The 27479-nt window shown below is 52.5% G+C and overlaps 1 protein-coding gene across 10 annotated transcripts in view; it reads right to left on the bottom strand.

The window, feature by feature from the left end:
- The window catches only part of SYNE3 (spectrin repeat containing nuclear envelope family member 3), a 96644-nt gene that overhangs the window by 43157 nt on the left and 26008 nt on the right, over positions 1-27479 (bottom strand). For 3 of the 10 annotated variants that reach the window (XR_002523506.2, XR_004184791.1, XM_031667869.1), the window contains exons 1-4: positions 20971-21570; positions 14964-15121; positions 7186-7358; positions 5516-5825 (exon numbers count right to left, since the gene is read on the bottom strand). Coding sequence is in view for 8 of the 10 variants with exons in the window: in XM_031667869.1 (XP_031523729.1) it covers positions 5516-5825; positions 7186-7358; positions 14964-15121; positions 20971-21142 (813 nt within the window). In the remaining 2 variants the exon portion in view is untranslated. The other 7 variants (XM_021941532.2, XM_031667870.1, XM_021941533.2 and 4 more) reach the window with 4 other exon arrangements.

The following is a 27479-nucleotide window of genomic DNA, read 5'->3' as shown; positions in this document are numbered from 1 at the left end:
TGTCTAGCTTTTATTCTCTTTTATTTCTTTTTTTTGTTTGTTTTTTTGTATTTTTAGAAGAGATGGGGTTTCACCATGTTGGCTAGGTTGGTCTCGAACTCCTGACCTCAAGTGACCCACCCGCCTCAGCCTCCCAAAGTGCTGGAATTACAGGCGTGAGCCACCTCGCCCAGTCAAAAGCCTATTTTAAAGTTATAGTAATAGGGGGGGGGGGAGGGGCGGCGGCGGGGGACGGGGTGGGTGTGGTGCCCTTCATGCTTTCCGCCTGCAGCCCAAAGGATGGCTCAGAGGCCTCCGCAAGCTCCCCTGCTGGCTTCCCTTCCCGCAGGGTTATTTAAATCCGTCAAACCTCTCCTGGAGCCTCCTCCATCCACAGGAAAGGCTCATTCATGAAACAAAGCGGGTCAGGAGTAACAGGCGGAGGCTGAATGCTGGGCCCCTGGCCGCGCTGATGGTGATAGACGCAGCCGGGGGTGAACTATCCCATGGAAGTGCCAGCCGCAGCCCCCAGGGTGTGAAGGATGAGGTGCTGGCACCCGGAGAAGTCCAGGGTAAATAAAAGTCTGTGTGATGGGGAGCAGGTGCTCAGAGGGGACCTTGGCAGGAGGCGCGGGGATCCAGCTGAGACCTGCGCCAGGCATAACAGTAACAGGGCAGAATCCAGCCGTGCTGGAGAATGACAGGGTGACAAACGGGAAGGTGCTCAACCTTCTCGTTAGCCCCAGCAATTACACCATCTGCGGCGGGCAGAGCTGTCAGGAATGTCAAAACCCAACCAATTAACAAGGGTGGTGTGGATTTATGCCCCTGCAAAGGGCTGCACGAGCAGCTCTGATTCATCACAAGCAGCTCTGGTTCATGGCCAAGATGCCAGACAGACGCGCCTTCTGTGAGGGCCGCCACGGGCAGCAGCGGGGGGTGAGGATGCTGCCATGTGCCTGTCTTTGGGAAAACTAAATCAGGATTAAAAACAAACAAGCAAGCCCCTCCCCGCAGCCAGCCTGCCCTGTCTACACTTCACTTGCAAACGCTGGGGGGTGATAATGTGCCATTGCTCCCTCTGGGCTTAGCCTTGGCCCTAGTCAAGAATCTCCCTCCATCAGGTGGTCACAAAGGCTCCAGTTCAGGGAGGACCCCATGGTGCTTCTGTGGCTCTGTCCCCATCAACCCTAGAGGCTGTGCTAATTAACATGTTGGACGTCAAAAATGGGTTGTCCTCGTTGGAGCAGTGGCCTGTTCCTAGCACGGCAAGCAGTGGCAATGGGCTCTCATAGGTAAAAGTAAGAGCACTAATCTGAACCTAGACACCAATCCCACCCCGAAGCCAGGCCTGGATCCCTAGGAAGGCACCAGGACAGATCTGTTGCTGGAGTCTGAGGACTGCCCTGAGAGAGACCTTTTATGCAGGGGAGGTCTTCATCAAATGTTCACAGCAGGGACTGGGAGGCCGGGTCCATCAAGGATCCCTGTGGGCTGCTGGGTATGTGGAGTCCCCACCCACCTTGGGATAAGGCTAGAATCCTACCCCTTTGTCTGGGGTTGGAGGGCTGGGGACACCCAGGAGGTCGACGCATGGGACTGCATCCCACCTTGCTGATGAGGAGCTTAGGATTGGGTGGTTAAATCTCTGGCCAAGGGCGATGGAAAAGTTTGCCCCTCTCAGGAGCCTCTCAGGCTTAGGAAGAACATAGCACCCTCTGGATCCACGAAAGCTCCATCCATAGAATCTGATGGATGCTATAGCTCCTCATACCTTACAAATGCATGCTCACACTTTCTGAATACAAGATCAAAGGGGCCGCAGGGGTCTGCCTAGCCCCTCCCCACCTACCCCTCAGTCCTCCCCACGACCAGCTTATAGAGGCAGGAAACACCCCCAGGGTACACCACAGCTCTCCTGTCTAAGAGCTGACCAGGCTCCCTGTGAGTGAGAACAAAGTCCTCAAGCTTGCAGGAAGACTTCATCAGGGGCCTTCAACCAACAGCTGAGAAAGTCAAAACTGAATTCACTTCTCCATGCAGGGTCCAGCCACCCCACAAACAACAGCACCCCATTTCCACATTGGCATCAGCATTGGCCAGCCATCTGGCAACTCCAAGGGCTTCCACCATGGAGGCAGCCTCCCCCTCACCGTCCCCCAAATCTCCCCCATCACTGCTGTCTCCGCACATGACGCAGGCTCCCACACTCCTGCCCCAGGACACTGCCACGTGGGCCTTTGCCTCTTGAGAGCCCTGGACGCAAGGGCTCCCTCTTCAGCAGCTCAAACCTGCCTTTCACTGTCCCAGCCCGACCACAGAAGCACCCGGGGCCCCAGCGCATCCTGATGGTCACAGGTGCAGGCACTCACCCAGGACCTGAGGTGCAGCTGCAGGGAGTACCACCTTAGGAGTTGCAAGCACCTCTGGCTTTTTCTACTGGGCCGCTGGTGTCTGACACATAGAATGTTTTTTAATCTAAAAAATGAGTCCAAAAGGTCGGGTGGCTTATGTCTGTAATCCCAGCACTTCGGGAGGCCAAGGTGGATCACCTGAGGTCAGGAGTTCAAGACCAGCCTGACCAACATGGAGAGACCCCCCATCTCTACTAAAAAAATTAGCCAGGCGTGGTGGTGCATGCCTGTAATCCCAGTTACTCGGAAGGCTGAGGGAGGAGAACCACTTGAAACTGGGAGGAGGAGGTTGCGGTGAGCTGACATCGTGCCATTGTACTCCAGCCTGGGCAACAACAGTGAAACTCAGTCTCAGAAAAAAAAAAAAAGTTCAATAACAGCTTCTCCATCTACTTCATAGAAAGGTTGGGGGAGCAGATGAGGTCAAAGACAGGAAAAGTTTAGAAAAAACAGCTCTCACTGATAAGAGCTATGGTATCTATAGTGTTTTGGATCATGTGAGGGGAGAGCCTCCGGGAATGAAAATGAGGCTCTTAGAGGCAATCATTTCAGCATCTGGGCCAGAATTGATGCTCACTCAGCACCCCAGCATCCACCCTCACATACAAACATGCACACACGCCCACGCACAAACATGCAAACCTGCACACACACCAACAACTTTTGATCTCATCTCTACACCCTGCACCAGGCGCTCTCTGCTGATTGGCACGAGCATCTGTTTCCTGTAAAGTCACAGCGAAGAGGCTGTGGAGCCAGGCACCTGTCCCAGCTGGGCCAGAGGGGCAGACCTGGAGTGAGAGAGAACTTCCGTGAAGCCTGCCTGTGCCACACGGGACTTGGCAGGACCGGATGAGGGCCAGTTGGCTGCCTCTGCAAGAGCCAAGTCGAATCCCATCCATTCGGGACCTTGTGCAGTCTCCTGGAGCCTCCTGTCGCTTCTCTCTGTGGCCCTGGGGGTTGCTTGCCTTCAAACTGCAGGGGTGGAGTTCTCATTATTTCAATAGATAGTTCTGAGCACCTGCTGCATGGCAAAGAGCCACTGTTGTTACTATTTATTCTCACTGCTACTGAGAGTAGAAGTCATTCTTTATATTGGCAAAATGCTTGCCAGTTTTCAAAGAGCTCACATGTAACCATACAGCCCCCACAACCTGGGTGCGGGTCGGGTGAGCTGCCCTGAAGCCACACAGCTGGGAAGCAGCAGCGCCTGGCCTGGAATCCAAGTCCCTTCCCAAGTGCCAGAGTCCTGTTCCTGGTGGATTCTCTAGCTCTGCTTATCATAGAGCTTACTTCCCTTAAACCGTCAGCATGAAGAACCCAGGAGACGTCCAGTTCCAGCTCTACAGCCGACTAGAGAGCCAGAAATGCCAGATAAAATGTAACATAGCAAACACTGTTTCAATGCAGACCCACGTCACACCGAGGGAAGGGACATTCCCGTGGGCCAGAAGTAAAGATGCCCAGGAAACCACCCTGTTAAGCTCACACAGGTGCCTGAAGTCTTGGTTACTAGAAGCTTGGGTTTAATGCTCAGGCATAGGGTAAGAAGTGAGACTTTGGGCTCAGAGGCAACAAAGACCACTGCAAAAAGACAGAGCCTCAAGTGACTGCCCGCCCCCACTAGCCAAAGGGTGAAGTAGAAAAAAGAAACTGTTACAAACACAATTCAAGAAGGAAACTTGTGTGTTTTAGCCTCGGCCCGAAAACAAACAAACAAACAAAAAACCCAATCACCCTTCAGAATATGGAGTTGGGGCCTGTTGCATGATTCTGGCTTGGGGTTCATGTTTATAATATCTGCTTAATCTGGGAACCCCCAAGCTAATTCACTGACATAAAAATAGGAGTCATGAAGATAAACCTCCGGGGGAGCCCAGCTGAAGCCAACAGAAAGCCACTCTCAGGTGGTGTCCCAGCTGAGGGCTTCTGCAGACACAGCCTGCTTAGGCTGAGCTCAGAGCTCAAAAGGACGACGCCTCCCAAGGAAACAATCCACCATGTCAGGGGACACATAGGTGCCTGACATGGAACTTCAGCCTTAGACCCTGGAACTTCAGCCACTAGAACAATCTGATGGAGACTGTAAAATACGTATGTTTAGAATGATTGCAAATATAAGCTATATCGGGGAGGAATGCAAAATCTCAGGAGGAAAATGACAAAATGTATTAAAAAGAACAGGGAGACATAATACAGAACCAAATGAAATTTCTAAAAAATATAATTGGACTTGGTAACTCAATGAACTGTTTCCTAATTAAGGCAAGAATGGGTTGAGGAAATGCAGACAGGGGATGGACAGAGGGACTGGGGCAAGGGCAAGAGAGAGCAAGGAGGAAACACTGAAGGAGAAGGACTAAAGGGTAGAAGGAGGAAGGGAGGGGAGGAGGGAGAGAGGAAGAGAGAGAAAGGAGGAGAAGGGGGGAAGCTGTTTGGATCAAAGTGAACATCACAGTCCACCAGTCGGTCAACACACCCATATGTATATTAAGCACTGCGCAACACTGGGTGTCTGGATGGTAGATAATGGTGGATGAGTGAGGGGGTGGTGGAAGAGTAGGTAGGTGAGGATTGGGGGATGGGTAGCTAGGTGGGTGGATGGTGGGATAAACGAGTGGGTGACGGTCGATAGTGGGTAGGTAGGTGGTGAAGGGGTAGGCAGTGGAGAGATGGGATGAGTGAATGGGTGAGTGAGGAAGAGGTGGCTCAGTTGATGGGTAGGTGAATGAATAGATAGATGAATGGGTGGGCAATTGTTTGAAGAGATGAATAGGAGATTGGTTAGGCTGGTGGGGAAGTAGATGGAAGAGTGAGTCAACAGATGGGTGGCAGGATACGTGGATGAACAAATGGTGGGGTAGATAAGTGAATGGGGTGGTGTGTGGGTGGATAGTGAAGGGGAGATTTGGTGATTTAGTGGGGAGGTAGATGGGTGAGTGGGTAGATGGATGGGAGGGTGGTTGGATAGGGAACAGGTGAGTAGATGGATTGATAGTAGGAAGATAGACTGACAGGAGGTAGACAGCTTGATAGTAGGCAAACAGTGGCTGGAATGGATAGATAAGAGTGGATACATGGATGGGTGGGTGAAGATGCAGCCCACTCAGCCTCACCCTCACCTGGGCCTTGGCCTTCACTGCATCATACTTGGCCTTCATTCTCTTCTGGGCATCTTCATCCACGCTGGGGTCCCCGATCCTGTTGAACAGGGAGGCTGCCTCCTCCAGCAGCCGGTCCAGGAGCACTGCCTGGTTGTCCACGTTGTGCAGCAGCACCTGGGCATGGCTCAGCTGCCACTGCTTCTCCTTCAGGCCCAGCTGGAGCTCGATGTGGGGCTCCAGCGTGATCATCATCTTCTGGAACCAGCGGTAGAACTCATCTCGGGCCAGCAGGTACTCACTCCAGTGCAGCCACACCCACTCGATGCGGCTGTGGGCACAGAGACCTCAAGGTTGTGAGGGAACCCGCCACCTGCCTCCTGGGTTGGGGATCCGTGCTGCCACCCCCTCCCCAATACTAGGGGGCTGTGGTCTGGGGACATGATGATGCCCTTTCTGGCCCCTGAGTCACCTGGGCAGCTGGTTGACACTCCAGATTCTAGACCCTCCCTCAGTCCTACTGGATAAGACCCTCTGCCCAGTAAATAAGCTCCCTGTGTGAGGGTAGGAGCCAGGGGGAGCTCAGACTCCAAACTTTCTCCCAGAACCACCAGTTTTGGGGACGCATCTTGGGGAGTCCTTTACCTCCAGCACCTTAAATCCTGGCCCTGAACTCCCACTATCAATGCACAGACACCCCCAATCATTTCTCTCTGGCACTGGGGCTCTGAACACAGTTTCTCCAGGCCCCTGGCACACGCACACCCACTAATATTAGGAGCAGACTGCAATTGGGATGTGTCCAGGCAGCGGCAAAGCACCGCTGCATCTGTGGGCATCTGAACCCAATGGGAACAGAAGGCTGGGAGCCTGCGTGTGGGTTCCAGGGGTGCTGTGAACTCACTCTGCAACACTGCCTCTTCGCTTGCCTTAGTTTCTCCATCTTTAACATGGAGGTGGCTCTATCTCCCCAGCCAACATCAAGCCACTTTGTTCGGAATTTCAAGCGCAAGGATTTAGAAAACAGAAAGCACTGGGCAGAGTCATTCCCATCTCCATACACATCCTTGCTTTATAAAAATGGAGATGATCCTGGCAGCTCTTGTTTACTGAGGGCCTACTTTGCGCCAAGCAGTGTACCTCGCTCTTGACACTTGCTATCCCCTTCTAACCTCCTAACAACCTTCAAGGAGCACTTGATCATTCCCATTGTCCAGAGGAGGTGCTTGAAGTTCAGAGAGGTCAGGTAGCTTTCCCAAAGCCACACAGGAAGTAACCAGCAGGACAAGAGTCAATGCCAGGTCTGTCCGAGTGTCTGCTCCCCACCACCCCCTGTCCCCACCGACCACCACCCAGCTCCTGGTACAGGCAGGGAGTCTGGCTACAGTGCTAGTAGCGCCCCAGGCCTTCTTTCTCCAGAGCCACTATGCCATGCTCTGGAGGATGCACACACGGTAAGTCTCTTGGGAATTGTTGGCAAAACATGCTGGGTTCCCGGTGTCTGTTATCATCGTTCAACCTGATTATAATTAGAAAGACGCAGGCAGGGCTGGCCCTAATCCCAAGAGAATATCCTGTCTCCTGGAATCCCAGGACTAGAGAAATGTCTCTTGGGCAGAGGGCCCAAGCTAGTGCCGCGGTGGTCAAGGAGGGTCAACGGCGGCTGTGGACAAAGGCCCTGGATGCCCTACCTGTGACAGTGAGTCATGTAGGTGACCGTCTCCTCCCACTGGGCCTTGATGTCCTTCAGCTGAGTCAGGATCTCGGGCTTCCGGTCCCCAGGGCAGCATGCCAAGAGGGCTTCGGCCATCCGTAGCACCAGGTCCACCTTCACACGCCCCTCGGGCTCCAGTTGGCATATTTTCTGTTGTGGACACACAAGCCAGTTTCCAGGGTTGAGCCAAAGGCAGACAGGCACAGCCTCGGGAAGACAGTGGCAGGGTGCAAAGAGCCAGGACTCGAAGGCCAGAGGATCTGGGATTCACATCTCAACCCCTGCACCCCTTCTTGTGGGGTCTTGGGCAACCTGCTAATAGCTCTGAGGGTAAGAGGCGGGAGCAAAGGCGATTAGCATGCTGGGTGCTGTGCAATGAATGGTTCCCTCCTTCCCCACTCAGCCCATTTCTAGAGTGTGAACTCAGACAAGTTTCGTTCTCTCCTTGGACTTGGTTTTCTCATTTGTAAAAAGAAAGTATTAATCACATCTATCGCTCAGATTTTTTTCAGGATTAAATGATGAGAAAATGCATGTGAGGTACATGTCTCAGTGTACAGCGTGAGAATCTACCTCTCAGGGGGACAGCAGGGAGCTGGCCCAACCCGGGGCCCAGCTGAGGCTCCAGAATCATCTCTGTCTTTTGCAGTTTGCACCAGAGGCTTGCTCCTGAGGCTGCTCCCACCAGAGACCAAGAGCAGCCGGGACACTGAAGCAGCTCCATTCCTGGGAGATGCTGAGTGAGTGACTGTAACTCACAGACAGCCCATGTTCCTGCTAACTGCCTTAGAACCCACAGCAGTCTGAGATGGCCCCTCCTGACCCTGCTCCTTCCTCCCTGCTCTCCTGGCCTTGGGGTCACATCTGCATCCCTCTGACCAGCCTCTCCTGGTTCCCTTCCTCCCCATATTCTCCCAGGGGTGATCCCCCTAATAAATGCTATGCACATTTTATCTCATCTTGGTGTCAGCTTCTTGGAGGACCAAGACCAACACATGATGTCCAGCAAAGAGTAAATCTCCAAGCAATGCTAGCTGTTGTCATTGATGTTACTATTCCAGTTACTATTCCACTGTTATTATTCAGTGGCAGCCAAGGCTTGGTCTCTGCAGGCAAATATGACTGGATTCCAAACCCAGGGCCACTCCTCACTACTGATGTGACCTTTGTCACAGGAGTGACATTCTCTAGGCCTAAGAATGAGGGAAGATAAGCATTAGGTAATGTAGGGAGAGCCATGAGCACACTGCCCAGTCCACACTGCATCCCAGTCACTACTTGCTCACTATTATTATTATTATCCTTATCTTCGGATCTGTCTTTACTAACAGTAGGCATGGCCTAAAGCTCAAGCTCAGACCCCTAGCCTGTCTCCCCGGGGGCTGGCGGTCAGTGTCCTCACACTGGCTTCCCAGTAGCCTGCTTGTCTCTGACCCTTCCCCATGGCTGGGGTGAGGGAGGAGCTCCTGCCATGTGGAATGCGGCCCCACCGACAGCTATGTGACCCCAGGCAGGTCACTAGACTACTCTGAGTTTCCCTTTTTCATCCTGAGACAACGATAACAATCTCTGCTTGTCCATCTCCCAGGGTTATATAATATTAACTTTAAAAACACTATTAGCCAGGTACAGTGCTGCATGCCTGTAATCCCAGCACTCTGGGAGGCTGAGGCGGGAGAATTGCTTGAGCTTAGGAGTTTGAGACCAGCCTGAACAACACAGTGAGACCACGTCGCTACAAAAAAAAAAAAAAAAAAAAAAACCTTAAAAATTAGGCAGATGTAGTGGCACACGCCTGTAGTCCCAGCTACTTGGGAGGCTGATGTGGGAGGATTGCTTGAGCTTGGGAGGTCGAGGCTGCAGTGAGCCATGATCAAGCCACTACATCCCAGCCTGGGTGCCAGAGTGAGACCCTGCCTCAAAAAATAATATTAAAAATAATAAAAATAAAATAAAAACACTGAATTAAACATGGGTATAAGTTAGTGTACTTTGTAAACTGTTGAACAGTTATGTAGACCCTTCCCCAATGTGTGCAAATGGGCAACGGTCCCCATCCTTTTTGTTACTCCATACAATAATCATTGATGATGACTGATGGTGATGACGATGATAACAGTATAGAGGGACTTCCCCTCCTACGTGCATTACCAAACAGTGAGGCAAACAAGCTCCTTCCAAAGGCTGTCTCTGTGTGCACGTGCGTGGGGGGTGCTCAGGGAGTGAAGAATGGGGAGACGCCCCAAGAGAGGAAAGGGGGTTTGTTTGGCCAAGTAGCAGGATGTGGCAGGAGCCCAGGGGGTGATGGCCACAGCAAGTACCCAGACAGGGACCCCTAGTCCCTCTCAGCAGCAAGCAACGATGGGGCAAACAAAAGTACCATAGTGGCCAGTGTGGCCCGAAGACCCAAGGGTCAGTGCGGAATGTTCTAGACTGAATATGATTATCCACCCAGGACGTTTCACACCACCCAGGGGCAGGGTTCCACAGCATGGCTGAGGATGAATTTGTTGCCATTCAGAGAGAGATTTAATTTGATTAAAAATAATAGTAGGCCGGACGTGGTGACTCATGCCTGTAATCCCAGCACTTTGGGAGACCAAGGCAGGAGGATCGCTGAGGCCAGGAGTTTGCAACCACCCTGGGCAAGATAGTAAGACCCCATCTCTCCAAAAGCATTTTTTTAATTAAAACAAAACAAAACAAAACAGAACTAGCCAGGCATAGTGGCATATGCCTATAGTCCTTGCTACTCAAGAGGCTGAGTCAGGAAGATTGCTTGAGCCCAGGAGGTTGAAGCTGCCGTGAGCCATGATCACACCACTGCACTCCAGCCTGGGCAGCAGAGCAAGACCCTGTCACTAAAAAAATAAAAATAAGAAAAAAAGGGCCAGGCACGGTGGCTCACACCTGTAATCCCAACACTTTGGGAGGCTGAGGCGGGCAGATCACAAGGTCAGGAGTTCGAGACCATCCTGGCCAACATGATGAAACCCCATCTGTACTAAAAATACAAAAATTAGCCTGGGCACGACAGCGTGCACCTGTAATCCCAGCTACTCAGGAGGCTGAGGCAGGAGAATTGCTTGAACCCGGGAGGCGGAGGTTGCCGTGAGCCAAGATCGCACCACTTTACTCCAGCCATCACACCGCTGCACTCCAGCCTGGGTGACAGAGCAACATGCCATCTCAAGAAAAAAAAAAAAAAAAAGTAAGATGATGTTTCTGATTCCCAGAAATGTGAAAGGAGACTCATATTCCCCAAGCTAGCAAGACGGGCATCATGATAAGTCCGATTTTACAAACGGGGGAGCTGGGGACCCACGGAAACCACAAGCCTTAGGAATGATTCTCTGTAGCTGCCAGAGAAGTCTCCTCCACACCTGCTCCCAGTTGCAGCTCGGATGGAGTCCAGCTCTGAAAATCACAGGAGCCAACAACTCTGGGGAAGAAGTGAAATTCCATGTCCCTTGGCCACACCCAGAAGGAGCAGCCAGGTCTGGAATGTCCCATGTGGACAATGGCCCCTTCTCCAAAGCCTGGTGTCCTGACTGTGTGGTCCCCCAGGCCCCTGGACCTTTGTCCTTCTTATCCTCATGAAAGAGGCACAGGCTGGACAGAGGGGGACACAAAGACCTGAGACCCGCTGCCTTTTCAAGGGAGTGAGTTTGATGCTTCTTTACCAAAGCAGAGGAGCTGGCTGGTCCAAAGGCAGGCCAGACACCAAGCCGCCTTCCCCGACCTGGAGAAGAACACCTGCCCTGAAAGATCAACCTGTAGGGTGTTTATTGGAGGCCTGAAGCCAGAGGAGGCCAGAGGCTGTGGCTGGGCTGGAAAAGCCAAATTTTGAGAAGTAGACTCCACTCTCTTTGACTGCCCTGATGATTACACTCTTTGGCTGGTGCGAGGTTCTTTTATAGCCCATCACCAGCAAGGACACAGTCCAGGAGCGCTTGGCAAGGGCTGCGCAGCCAAGTGGGAGAAAGTACTTGAATTGCAGCCACAAAATTATTCCAATTTGAAGCAGCCAATGAGGTCAAGGAGAAGGTGGGGAGTGGATGTAAGGAAACACCTTGGGGAGAAGAATCAGGAGACCAGGAAAGTGGAGGAATGGGGTTAAGCAGGGTTTTCCCTCAACCCAGCCAAGACCAGGTGACCCCCAGCTGAGCATTACGCTGGGTGCTAGGGTCCTGGATGAACAAGCTGGTAGGAAAGAGGGCTGCAGATAAGAGCGTAGATGACTGCAAAAAGGGTCAGAAGAGACCGCAAAGTTTGTATGAGAGCTCAAGGAGGGATGGGAGAAATCCAGGAAGGCTTGTGGAGAAGGTGGCATTGGCATCAAGCCTGCAGGTCTCTAATTAAAGACAATTGGAGAAGGATATTTGAGCAAAGGTAGGGAAGTAAGATATATTGAAGGTTGAGTGCACTGGGAAACCAAGCTTTGGGAAACACCAGGATGCTCCTGACCAAGAGGGTGGCCCAGAAGCTGGTGAGGAAGCTGCCTGGCTCAGGCCAGGACCCAGATACAGGACAAGGGAGCCTGAGATTGTGCCACTGCACTCCAGCCTGGGCAATACAGCGAGACTCTATCTCAATAAACAAATAAATAACTACCTATACTGGACCTGGGAGTGTGGCTGGAAGCTCCTAAGACCCACTCCTGGAGGCTCTGGGGATGGTCAGGGACAGTTGGTACACTGTGTATCCCAGCTTCTAAAACCACAAGAAACAATCGCCTCCATTTAGCCAGCTCTGTCAGCATACTCTGCACTGTGCATACAAGCGTGTTTATAAGTGATTCTCCTCAATCCTCCTTCCTTCCTGCAAGGCAGCAGCTATCACTCTCCCCGGAAGCAAGCTGAAGCTCAGAGAGCTCTGGGAAACCCTCCTGAGGTGTCACAGCCACGGCAGATTTTGGAGCCCAGGCCTGCAGGCCCAGTAGCCAAGCTCTCAACCCAGAAGTGATGGGTTCTCCAATCACACCTTACAGAAAGCTCCCATCCCATGAGGATTCTGGAGTTTCCCTTAACCCCTTGGGAACACGAGGGCTGAGGGGGTTCGCTCCTGCTCTACAGATGGGAACATGAGGTCCCGGGAAGGCATGGGACATCCCCCCGGCTGCACGGCTATTAAGGATCAGAACTGGATCAGAGTCCATGTCCTCGTCACTGCAGCAAACAGGCACTGGAGACAAGCCTAACAGAGTTGGTGGAGGAAGCACAAGGGAGATCCCAGAACCTGGGGGCAGGTCCCACGGGTAGGTCGAGAGGCACTAGCTGCCCCCTCTTACCAGCTGGCAACAGGAAAATGTTTTCTTTCTTACTGTGAAATTGGTTTTGAAAATGGCAAAACACACAATAAATGAAGCATGCCGGAGCTCCGTGGGAGGAGACAGTGGCAGAAGGCTCAGGCCATGACTGCCCTCTGCCTGGACTCCCATCCCCTCGGGGCCCACAGAAGTGCTGCCTCTGGCTTCCAGGGCCCATCCACCCTGCCTGCCAATGTGTCTTCATAAGGACCGCCCTTGACTTTGCTTAAACCAGAACCACCAGCTGCGGGGAAAGACCTCCCAGCAAAGGGTAGAAAGTTTGAAATGCTAAGCACCTTAACACAGTGAGCACACAGGCAGGGCTGTGATGCCCACAGACAGGGAAGGTCAGGAGCTGGGGCTGAGAAAGGGGGAAATTGGTCAGGAAAGATGCACGGACAGGAGGGTTTCATTTCTTGTGTACACGCAGACCCAAACAAAAGAGCATTCCTAACAGAGGCAACACGTGAACAAAGAGTTGGCGATGGAAAGTCTAGGAGGTCTTCGGCCAATCGAAGGAGGGCATGAGCTTGTGAGGTGTCACAGTGGCTGGAGCTAAGGCCGGTGTGAGCTTGCGAGGGGTGACAGTGGCTGGAGCTAAGGCCGGTGTGAGCTTGTGAAGGGTGACAGTGGCTGGACCTAAGGCCGGTGTGAGCTTGTGAAGGGTGACAGTGGCTGGACCTAAGGCAGGTGTGAGCTTGTGAAGGGTGACAGTGGCTGGAGTTAAGGCCGGTGTGAGCTTGTGAGGGGTGACAGTGGCTGGAGCTAAGGCTGGCGTGAGCTTGTGAGGTGTGACAGTCACTGGAGCTAAGGCTGGCGTGAGCTTGCGAGGTGTGACAGTGGCTGGAGCTAAGGCCAGTGTGAGCTTGAGAGGGGTGACAGTGGCTGGAGCTAAGGCCGGTGTGAGCTTGGGAGGGGTGACAGTGGCTGGAGCTAAGGCCGGTGTGAGCTTGGGAGGGGTGACAGTGTGGAGAGCTAAGGCTGGAAAACAGAGTGGTGCAGATAGTGGGGGACTTTTGATGCCGGGTGAAGTTTGTTTTTTCTTGGTGGACAGTGAGAGCCATGGAAGGTTTTAGAGGAAGAAAATAACATCACGGGACCCATGTTAGGGGTGTGCCTTATACATGCTTGTGCAGTCACCCTGACTGCATATGTGTCTCCATTAGGCTGGGAACCCTCAAGAGCAGGGTGGGCCTCACCCACCTGCACAGCCCCAGCCCTGGCACAGGGATGGCGGAAAGCAGGGGCTATTCCACTCTTGGGTGATCTGTGAGGGAGCTTCCCAAACAGAGGGCAAAGGGAGCACAGCAGAGAGCTTGAACGTGAGTGAGAGGGCTCTCCAGGCACAGGAAACGGTGTGAGGAGACTCCATTTCCCAGTTGCAAAAGGCAGACAATGGCCCCTGCCTCTGGATGTGGTGGTGACACTGAAATCAAACATTGACTCAGAAAGGTGATGAGGATTCTTAATTCCCACTGTCCACTTCCAGAAAGGGCACGAGATATATGCAATACGGTGCGCAGTGTGCAGAATCGAGAAGACAACACACACAAGGAACCAGCTGTGGGGTCACCACTGCTTCCAGCCTGGCTGGGTGACTGGTTTGCTGTAGGAGAAGGCAGCACCCCCCAACTGCGAGCAACCATTGTTGGGTGATAAATTAGAATTATGGAGTATCTAAATGGATGTGACCCCAGAGGTGTGTAAGTCAACTGCTCCATTTACAGATGGGAAAACTGAAGCCCAGAGTGGGACAGAGACTTGACCAAGGTCACACAGCAATCTAGCATCAGCAAGGAGATAATAACTCCAGCTGCTGACTCTTAGCTCAGTATTCTTCCCTCTTGTCCCCAGGCTGTGGGCAACCCACCCTCAGAGAGGGGCACCACGATGCCAGGCCAGGCACTGGGCACCAGCACTTAGTGCTACATGGACTTGTGCCAAGTGGGTTGGGTAAAGCCAGACTCCGGTTCTGGAGAAGCTCAGGAAGTCACTCCTAGCTGGGCAGAGCCCCTTCTCCTCTCCTCTGGGGGAAGACCTTGGCCAATCCAGATCTGGCAGGGACCCCAACCAGGCAGAAGCAGAGAAGGGGTGGGAAGCCCCCCAGCAAGGGCTGGGGGACCCACCTGGCTGCACAGGCTCCCCTTGCAGGGACAGCAGGGTGAGAGGACAGGCTCTAGTTCCTTATCATCAGAGTGTGTTCCAAGGACCGGCAATAATGGTATCACCTCGAACTTGCCAAAAGCAAAGTCTGGGGCTTCACTTCCACAGACCGGATCAGAGTCTGCACTTAAACAAAATCTCCAGGAGATCTGTGTGCACATCAGAGTTTGAGAAACACTGGTCTAGTCCACCCTTGCCTTTAACAGATAGGAAACCTGAGTTCTGAGGGCAGGGCAGGACGGGGCCAAGACCACAGGGCCATCTGAGGTCACGCCTCTGCATACCTCTGTCTCCCACAGCCTGGCCTCCAGGGCTGCGCGAGGCCCCTGCGTGTTGTCATTGACCTGCAGCTGATCCTGCACAGCCTTCATCCATGCCTGGGCATCCTCCACGCTCCTGTCAAAGTCCTCCTGGGGCTGCTGAGTCATGGCACCTGCAGGGGCTTAAGAAAGGGCCACAGATCAGTTCAACAGGCAGGAATGTAGGGGGCTGTGGAGAGGCCCCCAGCAGGACACCTGGGACAGGCCCACTCCCACCACCAGCCCTCCCCTGGCGCTCCTAGTCGGGCAATACGGCCAGAGGTGGGTGCATTTGTCAGGACTGGAATTAAGCAGGGAAGGAAAACAGGTCTGTCCTCTGGGAGAAGCAGTCCAGGGCTCTAGCCTGGCAAAACTGCTTTGTCTTCGGCCTCCCAGGTTCCCTGCTTCCAGTTCTCCCAGCTTAGGGCCCAGAGGCAATTCTCGTCTGTCTATTCAGATTGCACGCTCTGCAAAAGAGGACCTCAAAACCTGCAGTCCGAAATGTCTGGACCCATAATCGTCTTAATTTGAATGGCTCAAAGAGGCCTCAACCTAAGGAACAGAGTTCTGGGCATGGGCCAAGCCAAAACCAGCCCTGAGCTCTCCCTGAGATGAACCTCTCAGGCTGGGGATGGCCGTGTTAGGTGTATGCCATCCCCACTGCTCCACCAACCTGGGTCCATGGGCAGGCGCTGCTAAAGTTACCCACTGAGCCGCTCCCCTCTGACGTCCGCATAGTACTCCTCGCAACCACTGAAAACGAACTTAACGCTTGAGATGCAACCCGCTTGCTATGCCAGCCCAGGTAACACCTGCTGCTGGCATAGATCACCCACCAGAGACCCCTTTTGCTGGACTGTCCATTTGACTTCCCCTGGGCTATGGCTGCAAAGTCTCAGATTTTCTCCTGTGACTTTCTTGAAATCCCAGTAAGTCCAGGCAAAACTCTTCTGTATTCCAGTTCTAGTCTGAGTATATAGCAACCACGTAACTGCTTTGAACTAAAGTTATTTGTATCTGCATTTTATTTAAAGGGATTTTATCTCATTTATCCTCCAATCTCCCACAATACCTTGTAGAGAGTAAGGCCAATGTTGTTAAATGAGCCCAGAATGGGTATAAAGTTTAACGCATCAAAAAACTCAACACGGCATCATTTAAAATGGCAAAACAAAACCAGAAACAACTCACGCGCCCAATTATAGGGGATTGCTTAAGTAAGTCATGGTCCATTTGCACTTTAGAATATTATGCAGCCAGCAAAAAGGGGGCTTAAAATGAATTCATGAATGGGAATTTGTAGGATATAATGGCAATACCAAAAAAGAGACAAAATTTTATATTAAGTAGTCACAGCTCAACAACTAGTAAAAGCAAAACAAAACATTAACAAAAAATTACAGTCATAGCAAAAGGCTGGGGCCGGGCATGGTGGCTCATGCCTATAATTCTAGAACTTTGGGAGGCTTAGGCAGGAGGATCGCTTGAGCTCAGGAGTTCAAGAAAAAGGCTGGGACGTCTTGCCATTAAACGGTCTGTGTGATCAAGCCGGGGCTGTTTGCAGTGGCCTTAGCCCTTTCCAGGCCTGGCTTTTAAGCACATCCCATGGGACCCTCAGGCCTCTCTCTCCCGGCATGGGGGGAGAGGCACAGTGACCTTGAAGGCCACTTGGTTGAGATGGGTAGGACCACTGTTGAAAGTTTTTTTTTCCTTATTTTTTTCTATTAAGCAGTTAGAATTTACATTACAATTTTTATTACATTGCAGTAAAAATCATCACGATTAAAAATAAAAATTGTCTTCACTCATCAGTTAGTAAGTATCTACTGGGAAGCTGGGCACCCTCCCCAGGCCCTCCATGGGGCCAGAGGAAGCTTCAGGGGAGAACCCATGAAAGAGAAGGAGAAAATGGAAGAGGCCATCAGACGCGTGCTGGGCCAAAGGACGCGGGCTGGCCGGGGGAGGCAGGCAACCTAGCGGGCTGTGCTCTGGAAACCCGTCCTGTGATTCTCCCAATGAGTTGCTTTCCCTTCAGGCCTGTTTTGATTTTTTTGTAACAACTGAATATGTTCCCTGTAGCCACTCCCTGCCTTTGAATGCTTTACTTGAAAAGCACATTGGATGTGCAAGCATTTAAATGTATTTGTTTTGGCTCTAATTTCTCGGCTAGTGTGTGACTTGACTGGCTTCCAAAAACTCAGCTTTTATTTTTATTAAGCAAAGAATGGGAGGGACAGAGACGAGTCCTGCTGAATCTCAGATGATGGGACAGTGGGGAAGCGTGGCTCTAATCATCAATGGGCAGCGAGGCTTTAGAGCACCCCTTCTTGTTGGCAACGCCTGTGGCCTGTGAGGCTCAGTGGTTGGTGTCCAGAGGGTATAGAAGATGAAACCCAGGGACCCAGGGGGGTTGAGCAGGCAGGGGTGCCTCAAACCAACCAAACTGTGGGCTGGGCGAGGCTGCAGGCAGAGTTCAGGAGACCTGAGCCTCCTCTTGGCCAATTCTGCCTATTTTGCTTCAGTTCAATGAAACATAGGACTTAAGCACATGCTAAGAGCCAGACTTGATGCTACGACCACAGCATCAAATAAGCAGACAGCAGACACTATACTACTCTGAAGAAGCTCTCAGAGGAGCTTCTTTACCACCTCATGTGGTATAAGGGACAGTTGAATAGAGAGTCTCTGAGGGACCTCTGAGGTTGTAGGTTGAGAGGGTCGATGTTACTGTGACCTCTGCACGCCAGGTTCTGGGGACTAGCTTCTGCCCTGGGACTATCAGACTGCTCTTGGTCCTCCCTTTCTCTGCCGGTCAGACCGCTCCTCAGCCAGCCTAGAGCACTGCTGCCTCTGTCACCACTCCCTCTAAGGCAGGCTGAGGTAAGCCAGCCCCCCACAACTATTGCACAGCCGCTGGTCACTCCCTGAACCCCTTGCAAGGAAGAATGGTCTGGGGAACACTGTCTATTGGCAGAGGTCTACTCTTCCTGTAAAGGGTCAGGTAGAAAACATTTTTAGCTGTCTCGGGCCACATACAGTCTTTGTTGCATTGTCTTCCTTGTTTTTACAACCCTTTGAAAATGTCAGACCCATTCTCAGCTCACTGGCTTGACAAAAACACACCACAAGGGCACTTGGCCTACAGGCTGTTGTGAGCCAGCCCCTCCCTCAGGTGGTCCAAGGCTACAACCAGAAACTGAGGAAAGCCCAGCAGACAGCAAAGCTAGCTGGCTAAGTGACCCCACAGGCACGCGTCTGGGAAAGAGCCAGCCATGAGGCCAGAAGGATCTAGAATTGGTCCCAGTGCTCAAGACCCCATGACTCACTAGCTGTGTGGCATCTGGCTGGTCACTTAACCTCTCTGGATGTCCATATTCTCATCTGGAAAATGGAGATAACACCTAGATTTAATTAATTTAAAAACCCATCCAGGTACAGTGGCTCACGCCTGTAATCCCAGCACTTTGGGAGGCTGATATGGGAGGATCACTTGAGCCCAGGACCAGCACAAGCAGCATAGTGAGACCTTGTCCCTACCAAAAAAAAAAAAAGAAAAAAAAAATTAGCCAGGTGGGAGGATCACTTGAGTCCGGAAGGTCCAGGGAGCACTGAGCTATGATGGTACCATTGCATCCTAGCCTGGGTGACAGAGAGAGATTCTGTCTCTAAAATAAATAAATAAATAAATAAATAAATAAAATAAAATAAAATAAAATAAAATAAAATAAAATAAAAAATTGCCCAGAGCCTGGAGCACACACCATGCTTGGAAATAGTTCCTTTTTACCAAACGCACAGGTGTTGGGTGGAGGGTTTTCCTTCCTTGGGAACCTGCATCCAGACAGCAGCTGTCTCACCAGCTCAAGGCTGGAGCAGCATAGGAACTGGGTTACCGACTGATAGACTAATGAATCAGTGCACTAAGTGGCTGCTGAGTGCAGGTGCTGAGGATGTGGAGACAGACCAAGTGTGGATCTGGCTTGGTGAGGTTCCCTGTCCAGTGCAGTAGGGGTGGAGGGCAGGGATGGACGCACAGTAAGGCAGCTACAGTGAGGCCAGCACGAGCTTTGAGACAGGAGGTCAGGGGCCACGGGACCTCAAAGGAGTGGTTGTCACCTGGCTTGAGGAAGGTGGCTGGGAGGCACTGCCTGCTGAGGGCACTGGAGCTGGCAAGGGTTAGGCATTGGAGGGGCAGGTGGGAGACAGCGCCAGGCCAGGGTGGGTGGAGGAGGGAAGCACTCTGCACTCAGAGGGAGGCTGACACCGGGGTCACTGCACAGATGGCAGATACACACGGCCAAGGACAATGAGAAAAGGTTGCAGGAGTGAGCAGAGCCAACATGCCTCTCTGGGAGGGGAGAACTTTCATCTCTGGACTGGTTAAATGGAGATAGCATTAAAAAAAAAAAAAAAAAAAAAAAAAGGCACTGTGCATTTTCCAAACAATATTGCAAAATAACTGTGCTCGGGGGTAAAAAGAAGAAAAACAAGTAGTTTCTGTTTCCAAGCCCCGTCTGGGGACATCCCTGGGGTGTGGCTGCAGGCAGCGGGAGAGTGGGGCTCTAGGCGTGTCTCTGAGCTGTCCCCACTGAGTCAGTGAGAGGGCTGGCCAGGAGGGTGCTGACCCTTTCTAGGTCATGCTGGCGCTGATGTACGGAGGAGACAGAAAGGAAACAGCCTTGGGTTTGGGTTTCAGCGTCCATGTGGTTATCACAAATGACAGCGGAAGAGAAGTGATTTTTTTTTTTTTTTTCATGATGGAAAGCCCCGAGCTGGGGCAGATGGTGAGGCAGGCTTGAAACTCAGCACATGCTCAGAACACAGAACCTGGGTCAAAAGCCATGGGCCTGGAAGACCAGCCAGTCCCCCAGAGGTGGATAAGGCCTGTGGGCACGGCTGGAGACACAGTCTCCCCAGGAATGGACAGCAAGGATGCACTTTGGGAGAGGACGGGAAGCTTCCAGAATCTGAGCTCCAGGCTTTAGCCATCTTCTCAAAATGGGACACCTTAATCTGAGTCATAAAGAAAGCTCAGAGTGCTTTGAAGAAGCTGAAATGTCATAAGGAAGCATGTGGTTAACTCGGAGATACTGGCAAACGTGATGCAGACCGAAAAGAAAAGGCCAGCCATGGAAGAGAAGGTGCTAACACTCATGAAATAATGACAGGCCCACACCATGTGAGGCCCTTGTCCAAAAACCACCCCATTTGGGCCTCCTGCATCCCAGTCTGAAAGGCAGCCCCAGCCCATTTCAGGAGCAGCAGAGAGGGGAGCAGCGGGGCTGGTCTCAGGTGAGCTCTGTGGTCCATTAGCTGGCAGCCTGGGCAGAGCCTCCTCCCCACCCCGCCCCCAGGCACAGCAGGGGCATCTACCTCTGAGAATGCTGTGGGGCTGACTGGGGCAGGTGTGGGAGCACCTGGTCGGTAATAGGTGCCCGGAGCGGTAATAGGTGCCTGGAGTGGTAATAGGTGCCCAGGGCACAGGAGCAGCTGTTACTTTCCAAGATCCTGGATAAGAATGTGCAGACTGCAGTCACTGGCCCAGGGCATGGAGGCGCTTGCAGTAACACTGAGATTTAAACCTTGTTCTATTGGATTCTGAAGCCCTAGATTCTCACTAGACCACATTGACTCCAAAATAAAGTTGAACTTCACCTACCATGGGGGCATCCGATAGAACTGCCCCTGGGAGGAAAGCAACCCCGTGTGAGTCAAGGTCCAATCAGCAGAGCAAAGCCCCTCCGAGTCCAGCTACCAACCAGGAGGGTGTAATGAGGAGGAGGAGCTGAGAAGCTGCAAGGAGACAAAGGGAAGCCCAGAGATCAGCCCCTAGGCTAGAGAGACAAGGCGGGGAGGCAATGTTAGATTTACTAGACCCATGCTGGGGGCCGCTGAGCAGCAGGAACTAGAGCCCCAAAGGAGATACTTCTGCTGCAGGAGACGCCACCCGGGGTGGAGAGGCTGTCAGAGAAACCCCCAGCGGACTGCTTACCTCTGGTCCTGCCAGAAGCCGGTATAGGGGAGCTGGGACAATGCAGCCTGCAGGGGTCAGCTCTCCTGTGACCCAGGGCAGAGCAGAGGACAGGGAGAAATAGATGTGTGGGCCCCCAGGCCAGGGCTGCTCCTGTGGTCCATCGGGTAACTGTGAATGTCCATCTGGACATCAGCTCCCTTTGCCCTGATTCCAGGCCTGAAAGCAATTGGCCGAGATGCAATTTGGTCTCTGGAGGACCAGCCTTGCAGGAAGGAAAGGATACTGGCACGGAAAAGACGCCCAAGGCAGATCGCCTGCTGGGTCAGCACGTGGATTGCCAACTGGGGCTGAGGGCCCTGTGTCCTGGGGTCGCTGGGCACAGACCTCTCTCCCTCCCTTCCCCTTCCCCAGCTCTCCAAAGCTCAGGGTGCTGGGTGGGGCCCCTACTTGGCTTTGCAATGCCACTGGTGAGGGGCTGATACCCCATGAGGACCAGGTTCTTACCTCTGTCTCAATCCCTCCAACATCCTAACAGCAGTTTTTAAAATTCTTTGGGGCCAGGCACGGTGACTCACGCCTGTAATCCCCACACTTTGAGAGGCCAAGACAGGCGAATTATCTGAGGTCGGGAGTTTGAGAAGCCTGGCCAACATGGTGAAACCCCGTCTCTACTAAAAATACAAAAATTAGTCGGGCGTGATAGCATGAGCCTGTAATCCCAGCTACTTGGGAGACTGAGGCAGGAGAATCGCTTGAACCTGGGAGGCAGAGGTTGCAGTAAGAAGAGATTGCGCCACTGCACTCCAGCCTGGGCGACAGCGAGACTCCATCTCAAAATTAATTAATTAATATTATCTGGGAATTTGAAAACACTGTAATTCTTCTTGTCATTCAACGATCCAGAGGCTCCAAGAATCCTACTTGGGACCTAACCCAATCTCCTTAGTGAACACCCCTGAAACACGACACTAAGCCCCTCCCGAGCAAAGACAGGGGCAATGTCAGTTTCAGGGAGTGACTGTCACGTGGCGGGCATTATTTGTCCCATTTTACAAAGAGGGAAACTGAGACTCGGAGAAGCAAACAGCCTGCTGAAAAGTGATGAACCCGGGTCCATCAATAACAGTAAAAGCTGACATTTACCCGGCGTTCTGCATGTGCCTGACCGTATGATAAAAGGTTTGTAGGTATTAACTCACTTATCCTACATAGGCCCAGTGACACATTCATATTATCCTACTTTACAGCTGAGAAAACAGGTTTAGTGACACTCACACCGCTGCCCAAAGTCACCGGGACGCTAAGTAGCAGAGGCAAGACTTGAACCAAGGATGACCTGAGTCTAAACTCTTTGCTCTTAAATCCCCCAGTGCCACACAGCTTCCATGGCCCTCCCTGTCCCTCTGAGAATTCTAATGGGAGCTGCTGAGTTCCAGGAAGGTAACTCCAGAGCAGGAATCTCTCTTGAGCTGCAGCTCAAGAATCTAGAGTTTAGGACAACCAGCTGAGCCCCCCAGCTGCCAGGCAGCCTCTGTCACACTGTGCCCGCTCACTCCAGCCCGGTGCCAACCCAGCTGCCCACTGACATTCTGCTCTGGAACTCAGAAAGCGTTGGGATTCAGACCCAGGTAAACCCAGCTCCCATGGCAGGCCCCATTAGCAATTACCGCCTGGTGCCCCTGCTCTGCCAAGCTGGCCCGGGCCGCCCACCACGAGCTGACCCAGAGTTCTGGCATGGGTGTGCTCACTTGCTGTGACTCACTCGCTGTCCTGTGACTCATTCCTGCCCCGCCACACACATTCCCACCCCTATCCTCTCTTTCCCACTGCTCTTATGCTTGGATGGAATTTCAGGCACTGAATTACAGCTGGTCTTAATCCCAAAGCTTTTTCCAGTGGATTCTGGGAACACAATTTTGTTTATTTATCGCAGAGGAGGTTGTACCAAGAGGACGGACCTTGGCAATCCTCTCCTCTGTGGCACTGGCCGAAGGTGACTCTCAGAACAAAGTGTGTGAAAGGAGGGATAGGAACTCAATGATGGCGCCCATGCATTATCTCATTTAATCTCACAGCAACTCTGCCAGGCAGCTAATCCAAAGTGAGGAGCAATTACTGGGCTTCATTCCATCTTAGAGGTGAGCAGACAGAGGCTTGGCAGGTTAAGGGACTGTACCAAAGCCACGCGGGCTGCAGGGCCACACCGCCCTTTGTCCACCGGCTCTGCATGGTTACACAAGAAGTCCCACCTTGGAAGGGGTTGGGAGGCCCACTCTACAATTACAGTCACAAAATTACTCTACACTGGCCAGGGACTGCTTTGGAGGCAGGTGGTCCCAAAGCCGTTTTAAGTCAGCCCCGCTGTCACAGACCAGTGGTGCCTGGTAGGGAAAGCCAGCTGCTCTCTGATGCACCTCCTTTTCCAAATACGCCAACCATAGAACCCATTTCCAGTCTCTATTCAATGAATGAAACCCAAGTAACCCAGGCACAGTCTGGAGGACGCCAGGATTTCCACCCAGAAGTGCTGGCCTTAGCAACACACAAATACAGGTGTTTGAGAGGGAGAGAAGACATCAGGGCAGCTAAGAGGGAAATGGGACAGAGCAGAGGGGGCAGAGTGTGTGCAAGGTAAAAAGAGGTCCCCAGCTGCAGTAGGGATGAAGGCCAGGCTGCTGCAGAGGTATGTTCCTAAGGCAGGGTGGGCAGCTCCAAGGGGTGGGGCCTTAGCTCTTGGGGCCAGGTGTGATTGTCTCAGGCTCCAGAGACTGTGAAGGGGACAGCTCCCAGCAGGTTCAAGGGGGCTCCCAGGAGCCCTGGCCACAGAGTGACAGGGGCTGCTGGCAGTGTGGGTGGAGCCGGTCAGAGGGCAGGCAGGCAGGGCACTGGCTATCTGCTGCAGGTCAGCACTGGGCAGGGTACCAGAGCACAGGTCCCAGCCTGGCTGGAACAGTGAGTGCCATGGGCCACTGGTGTGATGTGGACAGGCCAGTTAATGCAGCGGGGTTGGTACTGGTTTTTCACACTGTGAGTGTGACTTACGCATGGATTGTGAAATCAACTCAGGGGTCTTGATCAAAAGTGCTTTGTAAGGAAAGAAGATAGAATAGAATGAAAAATATCACAGTGCCTTTCACGGATGAAGGATAAATACTGTTTTGTGAGACTTTTGCTTGTTGGATGGATGCGTTGCATATGTATAAATGTAGAATATATTTCACCAAGAGTTGTGATTTAAACAAAACCAAAATCCTTTGAGGAACGGTGGATTCGCTCAGTGATTCTCACACTGGTGCCTCCCTCAGAGACACCTGGGGGGCTTGTTAAACCACAGATGGCTGGACCCCACCCCCAATTTATAAAAGTGGGGGCTAAGAATTTGCATTTCTAATGAGTATTTAGGTAACGCTGACACTGCTGCTCCAGGACCTCACTCTGAGAACCATGGGCTTGGAGGATGTCTCAGGCTCCGGTAGACGAAAACAGATGATTCTAACCGTGGGCGTGAGTGTGTATTTGGCAAATTCATCCACATGGTGTGGGGGGCAGTTGGGGCTGGGTGCTATTAGGTTTGAGTCCATGTGGGCCAAGACTAGAAATCAGAAAGCAATCCAAGTGCAAAGAACCCCTGCCCTTCTTGCCTCAGCTGCATCAGTCACTTCTGTTTCTGAAGAGCAGAGCAGGCTTCCTCCTCTTGGAGAAGGATGAGTGAGGCGGGGCTGCTGGCTCCCTCGCCAGATTCCAATGGGCTTCACCTCACACAGCTTCCCTGGGGCCACCTTAATCAATAGACCTGAGGCATTCACTCGAGGGTGAAAAGGCACACATTCCTCAGATGCCCTGAAGGTAAACTGAGGAAGTCGGCTGCTCCCCGACCAAGGACAGGACACCCTAAACTACAGGTGCCAGGAGCTCTGCAGTCCCACCTTCCGATGGCCACCCCTGCCCCAGAGCCCCTAGACCTCCCAGCAATGCTGAAATGCTCAGCGTTTTTTTCCCTCTGCCCTCGCCAGGCTGTCTCCTCCCCCTCTCCCCTTACACCACTCCCTCTAGGAAACCCAGCAGCCCCACAGGCTCAGCTCAGATGGCTCCTCTTCCAGGACGCCTTCCCTGAATGACTGACCCAGCCATGGCCACTCCTATGCAGATTCAGTCTCAGCCTGGATCCCACTGGACGATAAATATCTGTCCCCTCATCTCTCCTGCTCCCCACTTCACCTCCCCCGTTGAGCTCAGCGCCTGCTCTGAGTTAATATGAATGAATGCAACTTCTCCCACCTCAACCCTGAGGACCAGCAGAGTCTGATTTGGGACAAGGGTCAGGGAGGGACAGAGGTGCGGACAGCAGCCTGCACTCAAGGGGTACACTGTACCCCCACCACCCCTTATCAGCTCCATCCGCACCATGCCAGGCAGAAGGGAGAAGGGCTGTGCCCTCTGGAAGCCCTGGGAAAGCAGCCCTTCCCCGACGGCACACCTTGCAGCGGAAACACACTCCCCAGTGCCCATAGATGAAATCCCCAGGACCCTGGCCCCAGAGGAGAGCTCCCATATGCTCTGCGGCCAGGCTAATCCCAGGTACCGAGCCAGGCCCCAGGCCCCCATCACCCTCAAGAAGATCTGGCCCAGTGAGGCAGAACCAGCCAGGATGTCTGACCCTTGGTCCCTGCACCTGCCTGTACCTTCTCCAGTGACTCACTCAGCACCCCTGATAGCATGGCACTGACGCCTGTCCCCCAGGCTATCCCCCACCCCTCTCCCAATGTCTTCTTGGCCCTGGGAGTCAGAGGTGCCAGGCCTCACCCTCCCCACCAGTGCCTCATGCCTTCTCAGACAGAGTCTTCCCCACAGAGGGACCCTCCTTGAACCCTCCAGACCTGCCTGGCCCGCTGGCCCTGCCTTCCCAGACATCTCCCTCTTCCTGGGCCATCTGTACTGCAGCCCAAAGAAGCAGGAACGGCACAATGACCACACACACCTCACCACAGTCCTCCTCGACCCTAAACCCCAGCGGCTCATGGACAGACCCTTTTAAAGCAATATTATGGCTGCACAAGAACACATCCTCAGACTGTGCTCTTATCAACAGGGACTGAGAAATGACAGCCTTCTACTGGATGAAAATGTCTTTCCATTGAAAAGGACTGTGCCAAAATATAGGGTTTAAACTTTTTTGTTTTTATTACACGCAAATTTTTAAACTTCACATAAAACTCATTTCCAAAGTGGCTGCACCTCTTTACATACCCAGCAGCCATGTGTGAGCTCCAGTTCCCGCATGGCCTTGCCAGCACCGTAAGGTCAGTCTTTTCATCTTAGCCCTTCTGGTAGGTATGCCATGCTGGCTCCCTGTGGCTTGCATTTCTCACTGGTTTTGGCATTGGTGGTATAGGACAGCCTAGCTGAGCTCCCAGACTCTGTGCTGAGCGCTTCCCAGGGATCTCCTCCTTGAAAGCTCCTTGCTGTGCTGAGCACCGGGCCTGCTGGCTGAAGGCTAAGGGGGTGAGCAGCTGAGTGACTGAGTGACAAAAACACATGGCCAACAGGGACCTGCTCCAGTTCTCAGGGTGCTGACAGCCAACTCCCTGAATGCAGGCAACTCTCTGAGGACAGAACCAAGCACCATGAACCAACAGCCAAAGCCAGTAAAAGCAGAAGACAAATGGAGTCACCCACAGGTGCATGGGGCTCTCTGAGCTCCCCAGCAGCACATCCACGGGGCCTGTCTCCCATCTCCTGCAGGTCCCAGACAGATTCCTGTGTAGGGCCTGGAATTTCTAAACAACTCGTGCAGCTGCCAGGGGGTCTCCTAGAATAAGGATTGGAAATCAACAACTTCTAAGTTCAGGGACCTGATTCCAGTCCAACTCCTCTGAACTCTGAGTCTGTTGTTCTCATTTGAACATAAACTGCCTCTGGGCACAGCCTTTGCCTACTTTCACCACAACACGTGGCATGGAACAGGTACTGACACACAGTAAGTGCTCACACACATTTGTGAATGGAAAGATACATCTGGAAAATATAAACTACAATACCTACCTCGGTTGGTGCTTAGTAGGCACTCAGAAAGCGTTCTTTTATTTGACTGTTTTTAGAGACAGGCTCTTGCTATCTTGCCCAGGCTGGTTTCAAACTTCCTGGGCCCAAGATTTCTGCCTCAGCCTCCCAAGTAACTGGGAGTACAGTCATGAGCCACCAGGCCTGGCTTATTTTTTTATGAAAAGAAAGAAGTGTGGAGCCAGAATGGACATCTCTGTGCCCTCATTAGTCCTTGATTTCACGTGCTGCTGGCTCAGGGGAACTGAGAAAGGCAGGAATCAGAGGCAAGAGTGGGCCTCAGCACAGACTCTGTAACCCCAAAATAAGAGGCTTCCTTCAGGTCACGAGTGGGGGCAGAACAGGCTCTGGAATGGGGTTAGGGGTCATGGTTCCAGTGTGGGCTCCACCACCAACTTGCGCCCAAACCCCGGTTTCCTCAATGGTCAGAGGGGAGCAATAGTGCACACCTGACTTCCACCCGCTCT

Source organism: Papio anubis, chromosome 7, assembly GCF_008728515.1.
Source record: "Papio anubis isolate 15944 chromosome 7, Panubis1.0, whole genome shotgun sequence".
NCBI lineage: Eukaryota > Metazoa > Chordata > Mammalia > Primates > Cercopithecidae > Papio > Papio anubis.
Note: the sequence above shows the minus strand (reverse complement) of the source record. Positions and strands in the feature narration are given on the sequence as shown.